General features: G+C 37.7%; 1 protein-coding gene across 1 annotated transcript in view; it reads left to right on the top strand.

The window, feature by feature from the left end:
- Nucleotides 1–21,671, top strand: part of heatr6 (HEAT repeat containing 6) — a 73,942-nt gene that overhangs the window by 16,784 nt on the left and 35,487 nt on the right. The window contains exons 3-7 of the mRNA XM_028806607.2: nucleotides 2,460–2,600; nucleotides 2,898–3,013; nucleotides 10,896–11,010; nucleotides 12,390–12,491; nucleotides 13,611–13,754. Of these exons, the coding sequence (XP_028662440.2) occupies nucleotides 2,460–2,600; nucleotides 2,898–3,013; nucleotides 10,896–11,010; nucleotides 12,390–12,491; nucleotides 13,611–13,754 (618 nt within the window). The remainder of the gene's footprint in view (nucleotides 1–2,459; nucleotides 2,601–2,897; nucleotides 3,014–10,895; nucleotides 11,011–12,389; nucleotides 12,492–13,610; nucleotides 13,755–21,671) is intronic.

Below are 21,671 nucleotides of genomic sequence, written 5' to 3'. Positions count from 1 at the left end.
CGCAGTTATTACTGTTGATTAATTCATGCTTTTTTACTTAGAGTCAGAACAGGAGCTTTTTCAGCTTATTCAGCTTCTGATCTGACTCAAACAGCGCCAGTATAAGTTCACACCCGATCTGACGCTGTTCGTTTTCAAATAATATTGCATTACTTCGACGATGTTTTCTGATTGGTACTATTCGCGTCATAAAATGATTTCTTCAAAACGTCACATATATTTGTCTCTTTCTTTTTTTAAAATGTGTGTTGTAGCACTCAGCAACTGGCCACCTGCATGTTCTTGCACACACTGAATAAGACAGCGCTATATGCAATCATCAGATTCAAATGTTAACAGTTACATAGCACGGAATGGAAATCAGCAGTTCTTAGCATTGCACCACGCAAGCTGTCATATCAACCGCCTACTGTAACTTGCTTTCTTTTTTCTTCGGTTATAGTCTTGAATAAAAGTGCACTTGTTTTGTTATACTTTTACATCAACATATGTTCCTGTGTTTGAGTTACATGGGCATGCTCAAAAAATACACGTATAATGCCACGAAAAGTGCTTGCAGACACTTCAGTTCGCAAGCATTGGTACGACAATGCAGTCACAAGTACACTGCAGAACTTTAGCGCGTCTTTATGTGAAAACAGCATCAGATGGAAAGTGTCTGATGATTGCATATAGCGCTGAAGTTACTGCTCTTTACTATGCTTTCCTCTGCATGTCCTGGAGTACAAAAGAAACAGCATACAGGAACACGTGGGGACTGGCAATATTGGGGGGAAAAACACGCGGTCGTATGTATCGTGATACACTGCAGAACTATAGCGCGTCTTTATGTGAAAACAGCAGTGTCAGGTGGGGGGTGGTAGGGAAGTATCCTGAACGCGACTGAGACAATGAAAAGTGAATTAAAAAAAAAAAAAAATAAAGCTAACCTTTACAAATATCATAAATTACACCGGCTGTTACAGACTGAAATCAAATGTATCTTTTTATTCTAAAATAGTGAAAATAAGAACACTTCTCAAAAGGGAGTTGTGCAGGATCGAACTCACGACCTTTTCATTCCCAGTCAGCGACTGATACTGTTGCGCCACGGAAGCAGTGATAGCTAATGAGTGTCAATGTCACACACTAAGGCGGCTTTTTTTGGCGGTGGCTTTTTTTTTTTGTACCTTTTGTGAAAGTGTTTCTTTGATATTTGGACTTCAGGCATCATACATTATATAGTTTATACCTACATTTTGTCATTTGCTACTAGAATATATAAAACATTTCTGTTTTAACAATGTGTTTACACAGATTACTGTAGAAATGCAACACATATGAAATGCGTGTGTTCCAAATAACAATCTATTATTTCTACTCTAAAACTCCACTTCACTCCCAGATAATCAATCAAGGCATGAGCTGGGAAAAGCTCGTTTACGTTCTAAGTCGTTGGGGGGATGGAATAGCCGGCTGCTGGCAGCTTGTCTTTATCAGTACATTTAGATGACAAAAGACGCTGGCAGAGAGGTGAGAACGGTTTTAAGAAGCGATTTAAGGTGGGCCGGATCTACGAGTTTTTTCGTAGGCTCTGGTAATTCTAGTGTTAAAGCAAAACGTGACCAATGAGTTTTATTCCATCTTGCCCAAAAAATAAGTAAAAAGAATGTTAAAATTCCTGTAGCACAAGTTACTTAAAATATTTATATGTCGAAATGAGCTTTTCACTTGAACACTGAGCCCAATGGTAATATTTTGTTATATGTTATTTGTATTTTGTAGTGAAGGCTGAGAAAATTTTTAATCTCATGTTTTCATGCAGAACAGAGAGAAAAAAATTTACGATACAAGAGAAGCCAATGGTGACCAATGCTCTGCATTGGGTAAAAAAAAAAAAAAAAAAATAATCTTTCTTCTGTCACATAATCAACATGCCTGTTATCCAATTGTATGCTCAAAACATGGAAAACACTTCCATTTATTGGTAAAATATTATTAAATGTCTACTTTTTGAAAAATCAGTGCACATCATAAACAAGAAAGGCATTCCCATAATATTGTGCTTTTTAATTGAGTTGACCGGACTTATGACCAATAAGTGGGAGTGGGAAAGGCGGATTGTCAATTCAATTCAAAATTTTTTTTTTTTTTTTTCTGTTTATGCAATGCACTTCATAGAGTTTCAGACAAAAGTATTTGCAAGCACATTCAAGAAGAATTTATTTTGTTAAACAACTTTGCCATGGTTCCACAGAGTGGCAATGTGTTGCATATTGGTTAGACGTGCAAGTAAGAACTGTATTCTGCAGTACTTCTAATTCTACTGTCACTATTGATCCATTCATCGATTGCTCATATAGCATATACTGTATGTTAACTATAGTGTAGATAATGTTGGGTGCTTTGCAGGTTTCTTCACATATATTTTACTGTAGTATTGTCGACACCCATACCTTAATCTGCCTCGTATTCTGCAGGTAATTGTTGATGAGAAAAGCTTGGACTCCTTGGTCTCTTACACTGTACAGGCCCTTTATCACTGTAGTTCCTGGACCCATGAAGAAATCCTCCAGGCTCTAGCAGCACTAGTCTACAACAATGGTTTCAGATGCCATAAGGTCAGAAACAAGTGTCTTTTTAAAATTATAAAAAGAAGCAGTCTTTCTTTTATGCATAAAATTTATTAGTATAGAACTCTAGTATAAATGTTTTACAGTTAGAGAACTGGCAGTTATGTGGTTTTTTTCATGGTGATTAAAGTTCACTGCCTTACCCATTAGGCAATACTGCCCATGTAGAAACATTTGAATTCTTAAATATGATTAACATTATAATTTTACAAACCTCTTTACAGTTTTTATAATTACTAAATGTCTTTGTATCTGTTTAAAATGTTATCTTTATTGTTTATTTAGCATGTGGCTGATCTGGTGGGAAAGGATGGAATTCTACTACGGTACAGTGATCCTTGCCAAACAGACATGGAACTCTGTCGAGCAGCTGTGCATTGTATGGCTAATTTGTGTCTTGGGTAAGATTTTAAAAGAAACTGTAAACCTATGCTATAAGAAGGTCATTTTTACTATTGTATGGTGTTTTCTGTACATTTTTCAGATCACTTATACTTTGAATAATGAATAATATTTGTCAAGCAGGATGTAAATATTTCTCCACCCTTATGTCTGATATGGGTTAGGTACTTTATGTTGGTGTTTTACCATGTTATCAGATCACCTGTGACATGCACCTGACACCTAGGTTCTTATCTTACTGGGGCATAGATAGAAATGTCAAAACCAGATTGCGTTGGTGAAGTGAAACAATGTGTTCATAACATAGACAAAAGCAGAGTTTTTTTAGCAAGGACGCAAGAAATTCCATTTATCAAAAAGGAAGAAGTACTGCTTTTGACCAAAAGACCCTTATGCCTTCTATAAATGTTGATGGTTGAAGAGTTATGGCTTGGAGCTACTTTTCTGGATCTGGCTAGTTAGCCATTATAGACAATCATGGTATCCACTTTGTATCGGAGAGACTTTGAGGAGAATGTGTCAACATGCTGAAGCTGAACTCTAAGTGAGCCTTGCAACAAAGCAATGACCCAAAATGTTTAAGCAAATATATAAAATTTCTCAAAAGAGAAATATATGGATGGTTATGGAATAACCAAATTAAGCACAGATGTTAACACTGTATAAATGCTATTGGGGAACCTGAAGCCAGTGATACACACATGAAAGCACTCCAACTTCACTTATTTGATTGAGTTCTATTAGGAGGGGTGGGCAAACATTTCACAGAGACAATGTAGGAGATTTATTCAACCCATTTCATCCAATTCTTGGTTCTGAAGGAAACTGTTTTTTTTTTTCTGGTAGCATCTGGCACAATACAGGAACCAGTCTGGGACAGGACCCAAACAGGCACAAACCCATGGGGCCAATTTAGCATAATGAATCAACCTGACATGTACATCTTTGAGAATGTGAGAGGCAAACCCATTCAGATACATTGAGGATGTGCTGACTCCACTTAGGGAATGACTGGGTATGGAATTTTAACCTGGGATACTGGATCTGTAAAACACGACCACTAACCAATGTGCCATTATGACATTATTCCTGTACAGGGGGTGCATTATGCTATAGGGTACTGAAAAGATCATTAAACAAAAAAGCTATACAGTGATCCCTCGCTATATCGCGCTTCGCCTTTCGCGGCTTCACTCCATCGCGGATTTTATATGTAAGCATATTTAAATATATATCGCGGATTTTTCGCTGCTTCGCGGGTTTCTGCGGACAATGGGTCTTTTAATTTCTGGCACATGCTTCCTCAGTTGGTTTGCCCAGTTGATTTCATACAAGGGACGCTATTGGCAGATGGCTGAGAAGCTACCCAACTTACTTCCTCTCTCTCTCTCTCTTGCGCTGACGTAGGGGGGTGTGAGCAGGGGGGCTGTGTGCAGCTGCTTCCTGAAGGACATGCTGCACAGTGCTTCGCATACTTAAAAGCTCAAAGGGCACGTATTGATTTTTGACTTTGTTTTTCTGTGGCTCTCTCTCTGTCTCTTCCTGCTCCTGACAGAGGGGGTGTGAGCTGCCGCCTTCAACAGCTTTGTACCGGCGGTGCTTCGCATACTTAAAAGCCAAAAAGCCCTATTGATTTTTTTTTTGACTGCTTGCTTTGCACTCCTTTGAAAAGGAAGATATGTTTGCATTCTTTTAATTGTGAGACAGAACTGTCATCTCTGTCTTGTCATGGAGCACAGTTTAAACTTTTGAAAAAGAGACAAATGTTTGTTTGCAGTGTTTGAATAACGTTCCTGTCTCTCTACAACCTCCTGTGTTTCTGCGCAAATCTGTGACCCAAGCATGACATTCTAAAAATAACCATATAAACATATGGTTTCTACTTCGCGGATTTTCCTATTTCGCGGGTGGCTCTGGAACGCAACCCCCGCGATGGAGGAGGGATTACTGTATACTCTTTATTCCCTTAACTATTTTGATACATTAGTATGGTGCATAAAAGTCTACTCAGCTTTGACAGTTAGGGAGCAATTAAAATTCATATTCTCTGAGAATTGAACACTTATTTCTAAATCATGCAGTCAGCAAAATGTATTATAGGATAATTAATGGTAAAGTAGTTTATGAATTATGATTGAAATCATAACTAAATAATATTAAAAAGATTTAATTCCTGACTGTAAGCTGCAAATTATTAATGAAGGCATCTCTACATAACTGTGCCAGATATTCCGTCAAAACATAACACTAATTAATATAGACATTGAGTAAATCAATATCACAGGATTTGAATATTTAGAGTTCTAGTAAATATTGTCTTGTGTTCTTTGCAGAACTGCTTTAACTCATTGATATTGGTCAGTGTTTAAGGATGCATTGTACATTTAATTTGTTGCCATAATATCATAATTGGGTTTATAATAATAATAATAATAGTAAGTTACATTTATTGAACCTTTCACAAACCCAAGGTCGCTTTACATACAGAGTAAAAGAGTAAAAAAAAATATTACACAGATGACAAAAGTTTGTAGAGTTTTCAGTTGAGATTTAAAAGTGCAGAAACAGGAGCAATCTCAGAGAGACTGAGGAAGAGTTCCAGAGTTGAGGGGCTATAGCACTGAAGGACCTTCCCCTCAGGGTGCAGAGTCTGGTGTGTGGGACAGTAAGAAGATTACTGCTCGAGGATCTGAGAGAGTGACAAGGAGTGTAAGGAGCTAGTAGCTGAGTGAGGTAGAGGGGGGCAAGGTTATGTAGGGCTTTGAAGGTGAGAAGCAGAATCTTGAATTTAATACTTGATGGAACCGGTAACTAGTGAAGCTGGGAGAGAACAGGGGAGATGTGAGCAAAATGCTTTTTGTGTGGGTGAGGACTCTAGCTGTGGAGTTCTGAATGTACTGTAGCTTCTGTATAGATTTTGCAGGGATGCCAATTAAGAGGGAATTACAGTTCTTAATACGAGATATTATGAAACAATGAACCAGAGTTTGAGCGTTATTAAAGGACAGAAATGGATGGAGGCGGGCAATGCTACAGAGATGATAGAATGAAATTTTGGAAAGAGACCTAATGTGTAGCTCAAAGTTAAGTGATGAATCAAACAAAACACCAAGATTTCTGACAACAGGAGCAGGTTTGACAAGTGTACCATCAACAGAAACAGAGAAATTGGATGCCTTAGAAAGTTGGGATTTTGGACCTACCAGTAACACTTCAGTTTTATTGGAATTAAGTTTGAGAAAGTTATTTTCCATCCATAGCTTAAGATCAGTGATGCAGTCAGTGAGTGTGCTTATTTATGTCTTAAGTATGACTGCAGAATTCTGTACTTATTTTTTTAAATTAGAGTAATGTACAGTGTATCCGGAAAGTATTCACAGCGCATCACTTTTTCCACATTTCGTTATGTTACAGCCTTATTCCAAAATGGATTAAATTCATTTTTTTCCTCGGAATTCTACACACAACACCCCATAATGACAACGTGAAAAAAGTTTACTTGAGGTTTTTGCAAATTTATTAAAATAAAAAAAAAACTGAGAAATCCCATGTACATAAGTATTCACAGCCTTTGCTCAATACTTTGTCGATGCACCTTTGGCAGCAACTACAGCCTCAAGTCTTTTTGAATATGATGCCTCAAGCTTGGCACACCTATCCTTGGCCAGTTTCGCTTATTCCTCTTTGCAGCTCCTCTCAAGCTCCATCAGGTTGGATGGGAAGCGTTGGTGCACAGCCATTTTAAGATCTCTCCAGAGATGTTCAATCGGATTCAAGTCTGGGCTCTGGCTGGGCCACTCAAGGACATACACAGAGTTGTCCTGAAGCCACTCCTTTGATATCTTGGCTGTGTGCTTAGGGTCGTTGTCCTGCTGAAAGATGAACTGTCGCCCCATTCTGAGGTCAAGAGCTCTCTGGAGCAGGTTTTCATCCAGGTTGTCTCTGTACATTGCTGCAGTCATCTTTCCCTTTATCCTGACTAGTCTCCCAGTTCCTGCTGCTCAAAAACATCCCCACAGCATGATGCTGCTACCGCCATGCTTCACTGCAGGGATGGTATTTGGCCTGGTGATGAGCAGTGCCTGGTTTCCTCCAAACATGACGCCTGGCATTCACACCAAAGAATTCAATCTTTGTCTCATCAGACCAGAGAATTTTCTTTCTCATGGTCTGAGAGTCCTTCAGGTGCCTTTCGGCAAACTCCAGGCGGGCTGCCATGTGCCTTTTACTAAGGATTGGCTTCCATCTGGCCACTCTACCATACAGGCCTGATTGGTGGATTTCTGCAGAGATGGTTGTCCTTCTGGAAGGTTCTCCTCTCTGCACAGAGGACCTCTGGAGCTCTGACAGAGTGACCATCGGGTTCTTGGTCACCTCCCTGACTAAGGCCCTTCTCTCCTGATCGCTCAGTTTAGATGGCCGGCCAGCTCTAGGAAGAGTCCTGATGGTTTCGAACTTCTTCCACTTACAGATGATGGAGGCCACTGTGCTCATTGGGACCTTCAAAGCAGCAGAAATTTTTTTGTAACCTTCCCCAGATTTGTGCCTCGAGACAATCCTGTCTTGGAGGTCTACAGACAATTCCTCTACAGACAATTCCTTTGACTTCATGCTTGGTTTGTGCTCTGACATGAACTGTCAACTGTGGGACCTTATATAGACAGATGTGTGCCTTTCCTAATCATGTCCAATCAACTGAATTTACCACAGGTGGACTCCAATTAAGCTGCAGAAACATCTCAAGGATGATCAGGGGAAACTGGATGTACCTGAGCTGAATTTTGAGCTTCATGGCAAAGACTGTGAATACTTATGTACATGTGCTTTCTCAATTTTTTTATTTTTAATAAATTTGCAAAAATCTCAAGTAAACCTTTTTCACATTGTCATTATGGGGTGTTGTGTGTAGAATTCTGAGGAAAAAAATGAATTGAATCCATTTTGGAATAAGGCTGTAACATAACAAAATGTGAAAACAGTGATGCGCTGTGAATACTTTCCAGATGCACTGCAGATTTTCTTGCATGGCTTTGAATACTGCTTAATCAATTCTAAACATCTTGGAGAATCGTCAAGGTGCAATTTGGAAAGCACAACATTACTGCTCATTGTGAGCACTGACTTTAGTTGCAGACGAGATGCGAAAAGCAGTTCGACCCCTTCATGTTATTCAAGGGTTCATTGAAAATGCTGGTCCTCTTCTTGGAGTGTTTTTAGGAGAGAAGACACACACTCTTGAGAAAATTGTCTGCTGTGGCAAACTTTTCATTATGTAGACAAAATGTCTCTGACTTGAATTCAGTAGAGTTTCAGGGTTTTAACATCTTAGTCAGAAAAGAATTCACAGTTTTTTATTTCCTGAGATTTTCAGGAATTTCTTTTCATCATGTAGTGCCTCTCTAACATTATTGAATGCTGATGCCCAGATGTAAATTGCTGTCTCTGCTCTGTAGACAACTAGACAATAATAACTGAAAATGTCACACATACAATGCGCACATCACTATACAGAAACTTATTTCATTATTTCGCAAAGATACTGCTATGACTATGCATGCTTGTACTTCGCTGATCTAGTGAGAGAAAGATTGAGCATATGCGTTGTAAGCAATCAAGTGACATGAACTGAACAGATGTTGTAGGCAAACATTTAGTTTAATCAGGCTGAAGTTTAATAAGATTAGCTCAGATGTTTTAGCATAGGCATGTGATGAGAAAGGTTAGTGGAGTTCCATATTTTAAATAAATAATCAAGAGTCCTGGAGGATGCAGGTGCATGTGCCACTTTGAGGTTGGTTGAGGTGTTTGGGTGATCACGTATTCATGTGCAAATACGAGTGGGTCAGTCAAGTGCCTCATTCATACCTTGGAGTAGGTGGAGAACAGCACATGCACGCTATCGGGGCTATAAAGGGAGAGTGCATGATGGAATTGGGAGACCAAAAAAAAAAAAAAACGAGAGAGAATGGAGGTTAAGGGATAAGCAAGAGGCATTATCGACTTGAGCCTATGCTGGGAAAAAAAAGGAGGCAGGTAGATGGGAGTATGCCCAGGGGAAGCAAGTAGCTTTCCTGCACTCAATTGTTGGACTGGAGAAAGGATGCTCCTATTGAGCAACACAGGGGAGTAGGAGCGGCCCTGTTGTATTGGGCTTTTTACTTTGGACGCCGAAAGACTGGCTGAGGGAGATGTGAGTAGGAGTCCTACAGACGCCGAGGGACTGAAAGTGGGATCCTGAGCTTGGTAGTAATAGATGAGGTGATGCCATATTTTAGGAAGGGCATTGGGGATCATGACTGTTTTAAAGGAAAATTATGCTTGTATTTTAACCATATATTTATTTATATCTACTGATTTTTAACCACCACCAAAACTGAATTTACGCATTATTTATTTATTTATTTATTTTTGCACTTTCGGACACTGTTGTTTTTGTAAATAAAAGCATTGAACACTTTGTTACCAAGCCCTTGCTGATGGTGTGTGACCTCCTTTGCCCAGCTCATCTTCACCAGTTCATCTTCAGTTTTAAGTGGGTCCTGGAAGCAACCAGGGATCAGCTCATCCTCACCAGTTCATCTTCAGTTTTAAGTGGGTCTTGGAAGCAACCAGGGATCATGGGGCTGAACCAGACCGTCACAAGGCAGAGTGGTAGCAAAAAGCTGTCATTCCTGTCTCACAGCACCAGGTTCTGAATGAAGTTTACATGTTCTCTTCGGGTATTTATTGACTGGTATAAGTGTGTCAGTAAGTTTATTCACTCAAAATGTTGTTCTCGGTTCCTTTATTACCAAACACTCGGCAAGAGCGACTCATCCTGCATTAAAAATTTGATAATTGGATTGTGGCGCTTTGGTCTGTTAAATCCTGGTTGGGCTCTGTCGCATACTGTCTTTTTCATTTGCTGAATGCCAAGTGCAGGTAGCTTGGATAATTAAAAAATCTTAACACTTTATTAAAAATACAATGCATTGCAATTAGTTCAGATGTACTGTTATGAGCATAAAGTACAATGAAACTCTTATGATGCTTCCACTCTGCGTGAATCTCACTCTGTATCTCTGTCTGTATGTAAAATAACACAGAATGTAATAGGTGAAAAGTAGGCTTCATTTTGGAAAAAAATAATCATCTGATTATCAGTCTGTAACAGGCCATGGCAGAATATAACCACTAAAGAAACAGAAATACATAAATAATTGTAGGACAATCAGCAGACTATAGTTTGGTAAAGTGGGGGCGTTTGAGGGCTGTCATAACCTGTGACATCAGCTCTGAGAAGAGAAGTGAGCAGGAAAAAATAGTTTCAAGAATCTGCAATAAAACCTATTATTTCCAGTTTACTTTTTTTGTTGCAAGCATGCCTCAGAAATGCAAAAAGCACCTTTTCTTAAATTGAAATATTTGCTACTTCAAAGTGAGAATATTTGATAAGTTTTAAGTTTTTTTTTTCACATTGGGACACCAGTATCCATAAGCTCCATTATAAAATGCAAGAGCTAGCTTGTTATTTCTTAAATGTGTAAAATATGCTTCACAGAACGCAATTTCATGTGGATAATTAATATATACTATGATTGTGAAGAATAAAATTTCACTTGAAAAATACTAAACTTATTCCCCTAAATGCAGTGTTATCTACTGTACCTAAGTATTATTTATTGATGCAAAAACATTTAACCATAAAAATGATATGATTGTTGACTATTAGATGAGGGGATGGAAAATTACTGTAGTTGTTCTTAGTTGTTCTTGAATGAGAGAACCGTCATTTAGTTGAAATAAAGTGAAAGTGTATATTATATTAAAAATAATTTTAAAAACAAGAAATGTGTTATACTTGTTCACGTTATGCCTATGTGTTTTTTTTTACTCTCTTAGAGTTCCTGGACAGCCTTATCTAGAAGAACCGTACCGTAATTCCTGTTTTAAAACTTTTTTGTCAGTACTGCAGTGTGCGAAGCAGGGCGACTTATGTGATGTCACCTGTTGTGGAGTAAGTGGGAACTTTCTGAAAAATTTATATAAAGTGCACAAAAAGCAACCATACTATGTTGCATTATTTTAGTAATAACCTTTTATTCTTATCTGCCTGCAATAAACAAATAACAACTATTATTTCATTGTTAAAAGTGAAACTTCATCAGAACTTTCTCAGCTCACAACTTGCTTCAGTGAAGTTAAAACCTGAATGGAGCAGAACTCTTTAAAATTAAATTGCAACAAAACTGAACTGCTGTAAATTTGCACTAAAGCGCAACTAAAGAAAGTGAGCTCCTTTTCAATCACACTTGGTGACTTCAATAGACCTCCTTCTAATGCAAGGAATCTTGGTGTCATTTTTGATTCTTCCCTTCCTTATTACACCCACATAAATCACATTAAGAAACTTTCTTACTTTCACCTCTGTAACATATCCCATGTTTGCTCATTCCTCTCCTTTTCTAATGCTGAGAAACTTGTCCATGCTTTCATCAAATCCTGCCTCGATTATTGTAACTCCCTACTGGCAGGTACCGCTTCTAATCTTATATCACAGCTCTAGTTGATTCAAGAGTCCTAACACAAACCAGCAACAGTGAGCACATAATACCCTTTGCCTTCACTGGCTCCCTGCATCTTACAGAATTGAATTTAAATTTCTATTAATAACCTACAAAGCTTTAAATGGCCTTGCATCAGACTACGTCCGTGACTTTCTCCATCACTGTGTTCCTGTTCGACCACTAAGATCCTCTGATTCTTGCAATCTTGTTGTGCCTCACACTAACCTGCACTCTATGGTTGACAGGGCTTTTAGCTGTATAGCACCCAGACTTTGGAATGACCTCCTGAAATTAATGAAATCAGCTGACTCAATTTATTGTTTAAAAAAACAAAAAAACAAAAAACAACTTAAAACTCAACTGTTCAGGAAGGCTTTTAGCTTAACCTAACATTCTGCCCCTTCTTTCAGTCTTCCTTTCTTTCCAGATATGCAGCATAATTTGTGTGTGTATTATATCACAAAATATGTTATTTGTTTCAGGCATTTCATTTAGTATTGAATTTAGTATTTTACTGATTTATTTTCGTCTTTACTTTTATTCTGTTTAATGCTTTGTATATCCTGTATTTATCAGTTCAGTGTTCTATGCAGAAAATATTTGTATCCAATTTTACATATACCATGCTGTTTAAATAAGCGCCTTGAGCATGGAGAAGGCACTATATAAATGTTATTTTATTTATTATTATTACTACTACTACTATTACTACTACAACATTATATTGCTGCACAGAGATTTTTTTATTGTATATTAGGAAAGCTTTTAATGTAGGAAGGATTTATATCTTTACTGATACTATTCATTTAAAAAAGACTTTGAATTTTAGTTGCTTCAGAGTGCTTTAAAAGGAATTCAGTCAATTCTAAATGGAGGAAAAATTAAACTGACCCAAGATGAGGAGTTGGGCTCCCTTTTGGCCATGCTGAAGGTACATGATGGATTTATTTTTTCTTTGATTTTAAAGATAGCAAAGTTGTAAAAATTTGAGCTCTCCAAAGTAGGAGAACTACATGGTTCTGAAATTTGTCAGATTTTAATTTCATTAAAATATAATTATTCATCCATGTTAACACTGCAGGATTCCAGAAAGTCAGTAACTTTCCCAAGATCTTTTAACACACTTGTACTACGCTAGGTTAAAATCTTCAATTAAACTAACATATCTCAGAGTAAACTGGAGTACCTGGACAAAAGAAACTCAGACACTTGGAGAACATGCAAATGCCACACAAGCACTGGCCAGGCCAAGAATTTATTTTAAACACAGTCAAAAGGGCAGTAAGCATGTCTATATTACCAGTGCATTGTACATTACATTACATTATTATCAACAGAATGTTATTATTGGTACATTGCATATTTGTGAGATTTTTCATTTCAAGCATGCAGTGAGCATTGCTTAAAGTAAGCATTGCTTTAAGTATTTGCCACATACTACTGAGATATGTATGTGTGTGTGTGTATATATATATATATATATATATATATATATATATATATATATATATATATATATATATATATATATATATATATATATATATTAATTAAGCAAAAGGTTTTCATTAGCTCTTTTAAAGGGGTGTGTATCTATGCACATACTGTACAAAAGATGCTGTTTTGTTCATTTAAATTTTTTGATGACATTTTCTTAATTGTTTTGAAACTTGCTGATGTTAAACTGTGTTAACAGTGACAGGCTAAGACTAGCTAGAAAGGGGTTGCCACGGGCAAGGGCATCACCAGGGTAGAACTGTACACTGTTCTTAAAGAAATCTTCATAGAGAAGAGGGAGCTTCTCCTTACATCATTGTGGGAAAATATCATAAAACCAGCTAAAAGACATTTTTTTCCATCACCCAAGATCTGTAGAAGTAGTTCAGGAAAGTTATAATTATTGGGTTAAGTTATAGGCCAAAACTACTACGGGCATCTAATTATTAAATAATAATTTGAAAAGGAGGACACATGCCACTTGCAGGATTGAAATAAATACAAGAAAAGAAGTATTTAACTAAAATATTGTTTTGATATTTCTGTTTCTTAGAAATACATGTTCTTTGGACTGCCTGGACTAAATCTTGAAATGCCAGCAATTCTGTACCCAACTCCACTTCCACAGTATGAAAGAAGTTCTTCTGCAAAACAAGAACCTACTGCAGATGTATCAAGTTCAGCCAGAGAATCTGGGGTAGGTGTGCTAATACTGCATAGCCAAACATTACCAAGACTGAAACCATGAATCTCCTGTCAAGTCATAAGTCTCCTTTGCAGAGAGAATTTTGTTTTTGTCAAACAAAAAAAGGGCATTGAGCCCATCAAGCTTGTTTGATTAGCTAGTAGCTAAGCTGTTCCAATATCTCATCCAGATACTTCTTGGAGGTTGTCAAGAATTTTGCTTCAACTATGAAAGGTCATATTGATACTGCTTGTTTTAGTGTGGATATTTTGTCAAATAGCATACAGTTGAGATGTAGACTACATTTTTAAAGCCTATTTATACATGTAATTTAAAAATTAAATTATTAATCAAGAATATTTTATATTACAAAAACCTTTCTGTTACAGAAACCCTGGAGGTTATAAAGCCAACATACTATAAATAATTAAAATGAAAAATGATTTTTTACAAGGTTTATTTTGATGTTTGTTTTTATATAAGCATTGTGAAGTTAATCATAGGTTGATTTTTGTTTATTTTAGGGTTAGTGAAGCACCAACCCATGTGGGCACAAGATAGTCACTTCTGTGGATGAGTCAGCATGTTGTGAATGATTTATTTTATAAGATCACATGACAAATGGAAATTCACAGTGTATTTACCTCCTGTTAACTTTTGACCGAATTATAAGTGATGTGAAGGGAGCTGCATTGTTGACACAGAGGAATATGAAGAGTCCTGTTTTGTTAACATTTAGACAGCATTAAGAAAGTCTTTTATAGGCCTTAGTTTTGTTTGGATTAAAAATGATGCTGATATCGTATTGGGGTTACTTAAACCGATAGAACATTACATCATTTCTAGACAGAGAGCTTGTCAAACCTACTGAATGAAGCTGGTGGATCTCCTTGCCCTGAGGATGTCTGGTTAAACAACTAGAAATCGCAGAAGATAGCTGATTTCATGACTGTCTCACGACTTCTCAACACAGTTTCACATTTCCAAAGCACCTTTTGACAACCAATAACATGGTACCTGATGTATCTGGTACTAGTGTGAATGCTTTCCAGGTATGGCTATAATCTTGGCCTTTTTTCCCTTATTCCACTCTGTTGTGTTATCACAAACATGAGACATCAGACAGTGAAGAGTCTCTTCTTTTTGCACAGTTGAAAACATGCAGTTTCCTTCTTTCCTTATATATACATTGTATGCATTGCACTTTTGGGTGAGCACTAATTAGTTGCAAGTAGGACAAATTTAAACCTGTTGGATTTTTGTCATGGTGAGTCACAGACCAATTTGACTGAGTTGCGGGGGTTTCATATTCAAACTACATCACTGGTATTCAAAGCAGCATGCCGTGACTACTCCCTAAATTTACTTAAATGAAGTCTACAACTGAAACTTGGTTGAAACGTTGTGTAGTGTGCCAGGGTCTTTAGTCATGTGAAATGCATAATTCTAACATAAAGATAAGAAATTAAATTCCTGGCTAGTTTACTGAGTTTTCTTGTATGTCTGTAAAAGTCTGCCAGTCTTACACAATGGTTAAACTCATTTTATGTTAGAGAGGGAAAATAAGCTGATTTTCTTTGTAATAAAAAAAGGGAAACAGGGCAACAGTAATGCATCCAAACTGCATATAGTAAGCATGCTCTTAATCGATTGCTGTGGAGAGTGCAGGCAACATGCTGACATAATTGTAATTGTCCCTGTGTTTGCTGAAGTGAGCTTATGAGCTCTTAAGTGGTCTCTCTGTGTGAATATTTGTGAGTAGTGTGACGCTGTGTCAGTTTTATATTTGGTTACCACTAAGGACCAAGCAGTGTTTTTTATAGTACATTTTTGTAATGGGGATTTATTTAATTGTTTTTCCATCTTTACACATACATCTATTTTGTTATCTAACAAAATAAAATAAGCCACGTGACATAACATAGTATTATTTGGGTCAAATTATTTTTAGCAGTAAAGATAATTATCAAATTATTAGCTTAAAAATATATTATGCTATGCATAAAAATATATTTTTTTAAGAAAGGAGATGAGCATTTAATTGGTGAACATACAGAGACACGCAGCATGTTAGAGTACTGTTAAAGTAAAATTGATTAGTTGTAGTGACAAATATCAAAAAACAGTAGCTCTGGGCTTTTAGAGGCTATACCCAGAGACTACAGGAAGAGTATCATCATCCATATATGCAAACAGAAATGGGTTGTAGTGCATTCTGACAGTTATAGAGGAATTAAGCTCATTGAAGTTGACCTGAAGATTCTTGAAAAGATTGTAGAAAACATATTAAGAGCAGTAACATTTATGAATGTAAGGCAGTTTAGCTTGGTGGCTAATCCAAATTACCATAGGTGCAAATCCACGTGAATGTGCTAGGAGAGATTGAGTAATATTACTGTTTTGTGATTCAGTGAAGGCTTTTTATAGAGTGCTTAGGGATGTGATATGGTGTTGATATGCTATTGAATGAGGAGAGAGGAGGCCTCCCATTTGCCATTGACCAGGTTGCAATGGCAAGGACAGGAGAAGAATTGCAGCGGAAGGAACTTGAGTGGCAGAACTGTTTGAAAAAGAATAATTCCAAGATGAGTGGCAAGAAAACAGAATGTGAATGTAGATATTGCAAAAGAGCTGCCAGAGAATGAGTAAAGTGGATGTGTAATCAATGATAAAAGGGTGCCAGGGAGATTGAAAGCCAAAGGGTACACCACAGTCATTAGACCCATATTGCTGTATAGTACATGGACAGTGTCACTAAGGAAGAATGAGATATGGAAGTATGTGGGTGTGCAACGTATTATAAACAAGAGTGGAGAAAAAGGTTAAAGTAGTTTGGCCAGATATTGAAAACGGATGATAATGCTGGAATAAGGAAAATGTTTAATTTAAAAATAAAAAGTAAGAGAAAGTGAGTTAGACCAAATTTAAGGTTTTGGGAAATAATCCAAAAGGATCTAAAAGAAACAAACTTGACAGAAGACATTGTGAGAGATATAACTGTCTGGAGTGCCAGGAATTTGGCTGTTGACCCTACTGTTTGCAGGAAGTGGAGCTGATGAGGAATAGCTTTAACCTGCAGGAAATTATATCTATACAATATGTATATCCATCTTACTAACCGAAGGTTATGGACGCAGGGCGCATCAAAACGCACGCGCACTGCCGCACTGCAACAAGCCCGCCCATAGCTAAAGACACAGCCACAGAAAACACACCTACCAGTGTGATTGCCACTGCAACGAGCCCGCCCATAGCTAACAACACAGCCACAGAAAACACACCCGCTAGACAAATGAAGCGCACGAAACAGCTCCCAGGCAAAGGAGTCACGGCTCAAAAACGAAACAGCTCAACTAACGGAAATACAAATCCGAGCCCATAGCTAACGACACAGCCACGGAGAAAACAAAAACGAAACGATTCAGCACATATGTAAATCACAGTACGGGATCCCCAGACGTCCAGACTACACAGCATATTTGAATCACATTACAGTATTACAGTAATACATTATTAACAGTCCAGCCACAGAAAACACAGATACGACACCAGATGGAAAAAAACAATAAACGAACGCTCCGTCTCACAAACAAACCACTTTAATTCAAACCAGAGTCAGTAGGTGGCGCCCAAACAACATGGATAAAAACAGTTAACGAAGGCGCCCACAGAAAGAAACCATTTTAGTTCAAATGGGATTATTGAATTAAATGGAAACTTTACCATGCCTACGACCTGTGGACTATACCTGAGGTAAAGCGTGCACGCCAGGTTGTACAGCCGCCCGGACGTGACCGGCCACACCACCGCATATACGACAACACAGCCATAAAAAAACAAAAATGAGACTGCATGAAGAAAAACAATAACAGAAGCGCGTTGAAATGAACTGTCCCAGGACGCACCCACCCTCCATGATATTTCATCACGCACCAGCTTCCCCCCTGGGAATGGCCCATACTGCTTTCGCATGTGTTGACAAATATTGCATCGGATTGGAACAGCGCACCCTGAGCCAAATCACCACCACAAATGTGCCCAAATGTACGTGTTACATCTGGATGACGCACTATATCAACCACAGAGCTAATAATGAGAAACGTAGCTGAAGTCATAAACAATCACCCATTAGCAAACTCTATGAAAATGCTACATGAGGTTGAAAGAGAAGCCAATACAAAAGCAGAGGCGGACGGTGTGGCACCAACTACAATTGCCGTAGTGCTAATAAAGGACAAAGAACAGGATCCGAGACGATACAATGTTCCCATCGTTAATGAAGTGGCAATTGTGTTTCAAAGTGATGATGGTGAGCCTCCGTTTCACCGCGATATTGTCATACATTTACGTCCTGATGGAAACAAGGCGCCTACAATGCGCTTCTGAAACAACACAACCACATGAGTCACAGCTCCAAAAAGAAACCGCTTTAGTACAAATAGGTTTATTTAATTTAATAACATTTCCCAGGACGCACCCACCCTCCATGAGGTGATTGCCATTCTTGGATTTGCGATTCTTTCGAGAATCGCGGGCTTGCTGGTATAATGCATAATTGACTGAATGAGTCACTCACTCACTCACTCTTCAACAAAAAAACAATTTCCCGTTTAGTTAAAAAGCTGACATTTGGCAGAATGGTATATCTAAGTCAGTAGGTATCCGCTAAGAAAGCACCTTTTTGATATATGTATCAGTATTTAGTGATAACACTCCTCTCCCACATAGAAAAAAACAAAATATCCTAAAATCTCAAAAATGCCTTGACGGGTTTGATTGAAATGTGCTGATGTTAAAGAAAAAAGAAAGCAGTATTTTATTATTTCTTAATATTTGACAGTAATAAAGCTTTAGCAAGTGGGGTAATCTTGAGCAGTGTGTCCATTTTTACGGTTGAGCACTGATGCTGTAATTGTGCAGAGAAATGGGGCTGCCTGTTAGCGAAAAAGAGCATCTGCACAGGAAAATGAGATGAGGTGGCGAGCTTCATGGAAAAACAGATTTGAAGTGGACAAGGGAAAGTTAGGCAAAACTCAAAGAAGACATAGTTAGCGAATGGTGTCCTTGGGTACACAAAGCACTCCCTATTCTGTTGGCTTCTTCTTATTCCTCACTATGCGGTATAAAATACTTTCAAATTCAAGCCAGATTGGATTGTCGAGTGCTCTTATATACATAAACTAAAAAGAACAAGTTGATGTGAGGGAAGTCTTGGTGGTAAAATACATACAATATTGCGGAGAACTAGGGTGTCCCCCTTTGAGTCCAAACCACTATGCTCAGGTTCACAAACCACAAATGGAGAACTACTAGATAGCTACACCCTATGCTTTTTGGGTTAGGCTCCAGCTCCCCAGCAACCCTGTTTAGGATTAGGTGGTCTTAGAAAATGGTCTGGTATATCCAAGTGTAAGGAGCTCCAGTTAACTAATAATATGAGCCACTCGGAGGAGCAAAAAACGAATATTATATACAGAAAAGTATTCAGTTCTGATTCAATTCTGATGCATCTAATTAGCTCTCAGCACTATAACCGAAGGCCATTGTCATAGATAATTACTCTGGTGAAGCCAGGTGACACAGCTGGTTCTTAAATAAAGATGAAAAATTAAGGGGGTAAAAAAATGACAAAAAAATAAACATTGTGCAAATAAGGTCATTGTCTGCTGTTCTTGCTTCATTTTTGCTTTCATAGCAACGTGTTTTCTGGGAGACTATCCTTGAGAGTCATTAGCTAGAACCTCAATATCTGGATATCTGAATTTGATGTGGTGATAGCTGGCCTTTCGTGTAATATAGAATTGGAGGAACTTACCCAGATGTCCTTTAACAAGATATTGAACACCCCAAGAGCTGTATGTGAGGAGACTCTAGATCAGGGAGGGTGACACAAGAGAGTACTGCTTGACCAAGCACAGGGTTTGAGATGCACAGCACACTGCCCCAGGGAACCATCCCTAAAGGCAAAGAAGTTGAACAAGTTTGAGCACTTTTGATTTGGGAATGGTGACTCTGGGTTATAGAATTTCCAATTGGTCACCAGTGCTTTTGGCAATGCCAATATGTAGTGAGACATTTTGGTAACGCTCCCTCTTAATTTTCCTTATTTTTCTGTGTAGTTGGTGGACTCACTTGTTAAACTTGTGTCAAGGTAACTAGAAGTTATTTTAAGGAACATATTCATAAGATTAGTAAATAAGCATAAGAATTATAGAAATATAATTTCTTATATATCAATATAAAAAATGACACCAAACAGAGAAATATGTTAACACTGTTCTTAGTTCATTTATAGGTTTTCTTGAATTTTTTGTTTAGTGTTTTGATTTTGGAAATTTATTCTGACACCCGCTTGTTATTGCTATAATGCTCAACAATAGGGAACATGAGGTTAAACCATTAGGCTGTGACTCAAGGCTTCTTCATCTCTAAATTGGTTAAAATCTTTCCTGACACAGATAGTCATGAGTGTGTTGCACAGTTTACACATGAGTAAGCAGGTCTTTCACTGGTCCTTCTAGATGTAATTTATGTTGACAACAGTAAAGCAGTTTTATGACGGTAAGCCTTTAAAAGGACATGGACAGTGTTTCATAGAATATTTGTATCATGGCCCTAGGTTCAAGAGAAGAACTTTGCTTACACTGAAGTCTCCTCATTGTCTATGTCACATGGTGCTTTATCTGTTTCTGTGGTATGGATGTGTTTCCCTTGGGTCAGTATAGATGTTAAACTATTTCATACATCCTCTGCAGCTTTATAGGGAAGGAAATCTGGCTTATTATGGCGCAAGAAGTTAGTCACGGAACTTAATTCTTCAGGTGCTTATACATGTATGAGTGACTCCACAGTGTTTTCAGAGGGATTTCATTGTGTCCAGCTTCAAGAGCTTCTAGGATCAAAGAGGGCTGAAGAGTTCACTGACACCAACGAGAATGAAGAGGTACATGTGTGTATGTTTTAAGTGAAGGTGTAGCCTCTGTTGATCAGATTAAAATCCACTGCTAGTCACAGGTTTCTCTGCATGAGTGTGTCCATCTTAATAAGTATGATTTCAGCATGTGGTTACAAGTGTAAGATGAATATACTTTTAGTTGCCTGTTTGTTCTGTAGGCACTCCATTTTATCTTTGATTAAAACTTAATTCAGAAGGCAAGCTGACCAAATGTTGGCTAACAGTAGAGCTGAAGAATAGTTCAGCTTCTGGAATGCAGTTGAGAGAGGAGCCAATGGGTTTTTCACATATCTGTTAAATTCTTTCTATTAGCAGTTAATTGCTCTGTATCACATTTAGGGCCTAGTAAAATGGGCAATCCCTGTTTTATCATACATTCTCATACAGTCTGTTTACTTTTGAATACAAAAGTAGATGACCTTCCTGGCTATATGGGTAAAAATACTGACCAATAATGAGACAAATCCCAGTTGTTATTTTTACACTGGAACAAATGGTACAGACTATGTGTGCTTCTATTTCTGTGAGACAACTCAGGGTAAAAACTGGCAAAATGATCTGAAGATCATGTAAAACCTTAAATGTCAGAAGGTTTAACATGTTGTGCAAATGTTGCTGGATAGATGGATGTTGCAGGATAGATGGATGATGGTTTATGGAGCATTGGGGTGCCATTTAGAACAAGAGGGATCTCTTTTAAGAAAACCCCCTTTTCTGCTATATATTTTGTTATTTTTAAATTCAAATTCTATATACCAATGTCAATATTTTATTACTTTCATTTTAAATGTATCTGACACCTTTATCAAAAGTAATAAACAGGTTGACAGATATGCTACAATGTTTGCTCAAGGTCACATAGAAACAGGTGAGAACTGAACTGGCAGTCTTAGCCAGTACTGCAAATTGCCTACATTGGTGACTGTTAGGATGCTTGTATAATTTGTATCAAGAACTGTAGCATAACTGCTATA

Source organism: Erpetoichthys calabaricus, chromosome 8 (genome assembly GCF_900747795.2).
Source record: "Erpetoichthys calabaricus chromosome 8, fErpCal1.3, whole genome shotgun sequence".
Taxonomy (NCBI): domain Eukaryota; kingdom Metazoa; phylum Chordata; class Cladistia; order Polypteriformes; family Polypteridae; genus Erpetoichthys; species Erpetoichthys calabaricus.
The sequence above is the reverse complement of the archived record's forward strand: the minus strand, read 5'-3'. Positions and strand labels throughout refer to the sequence as shown.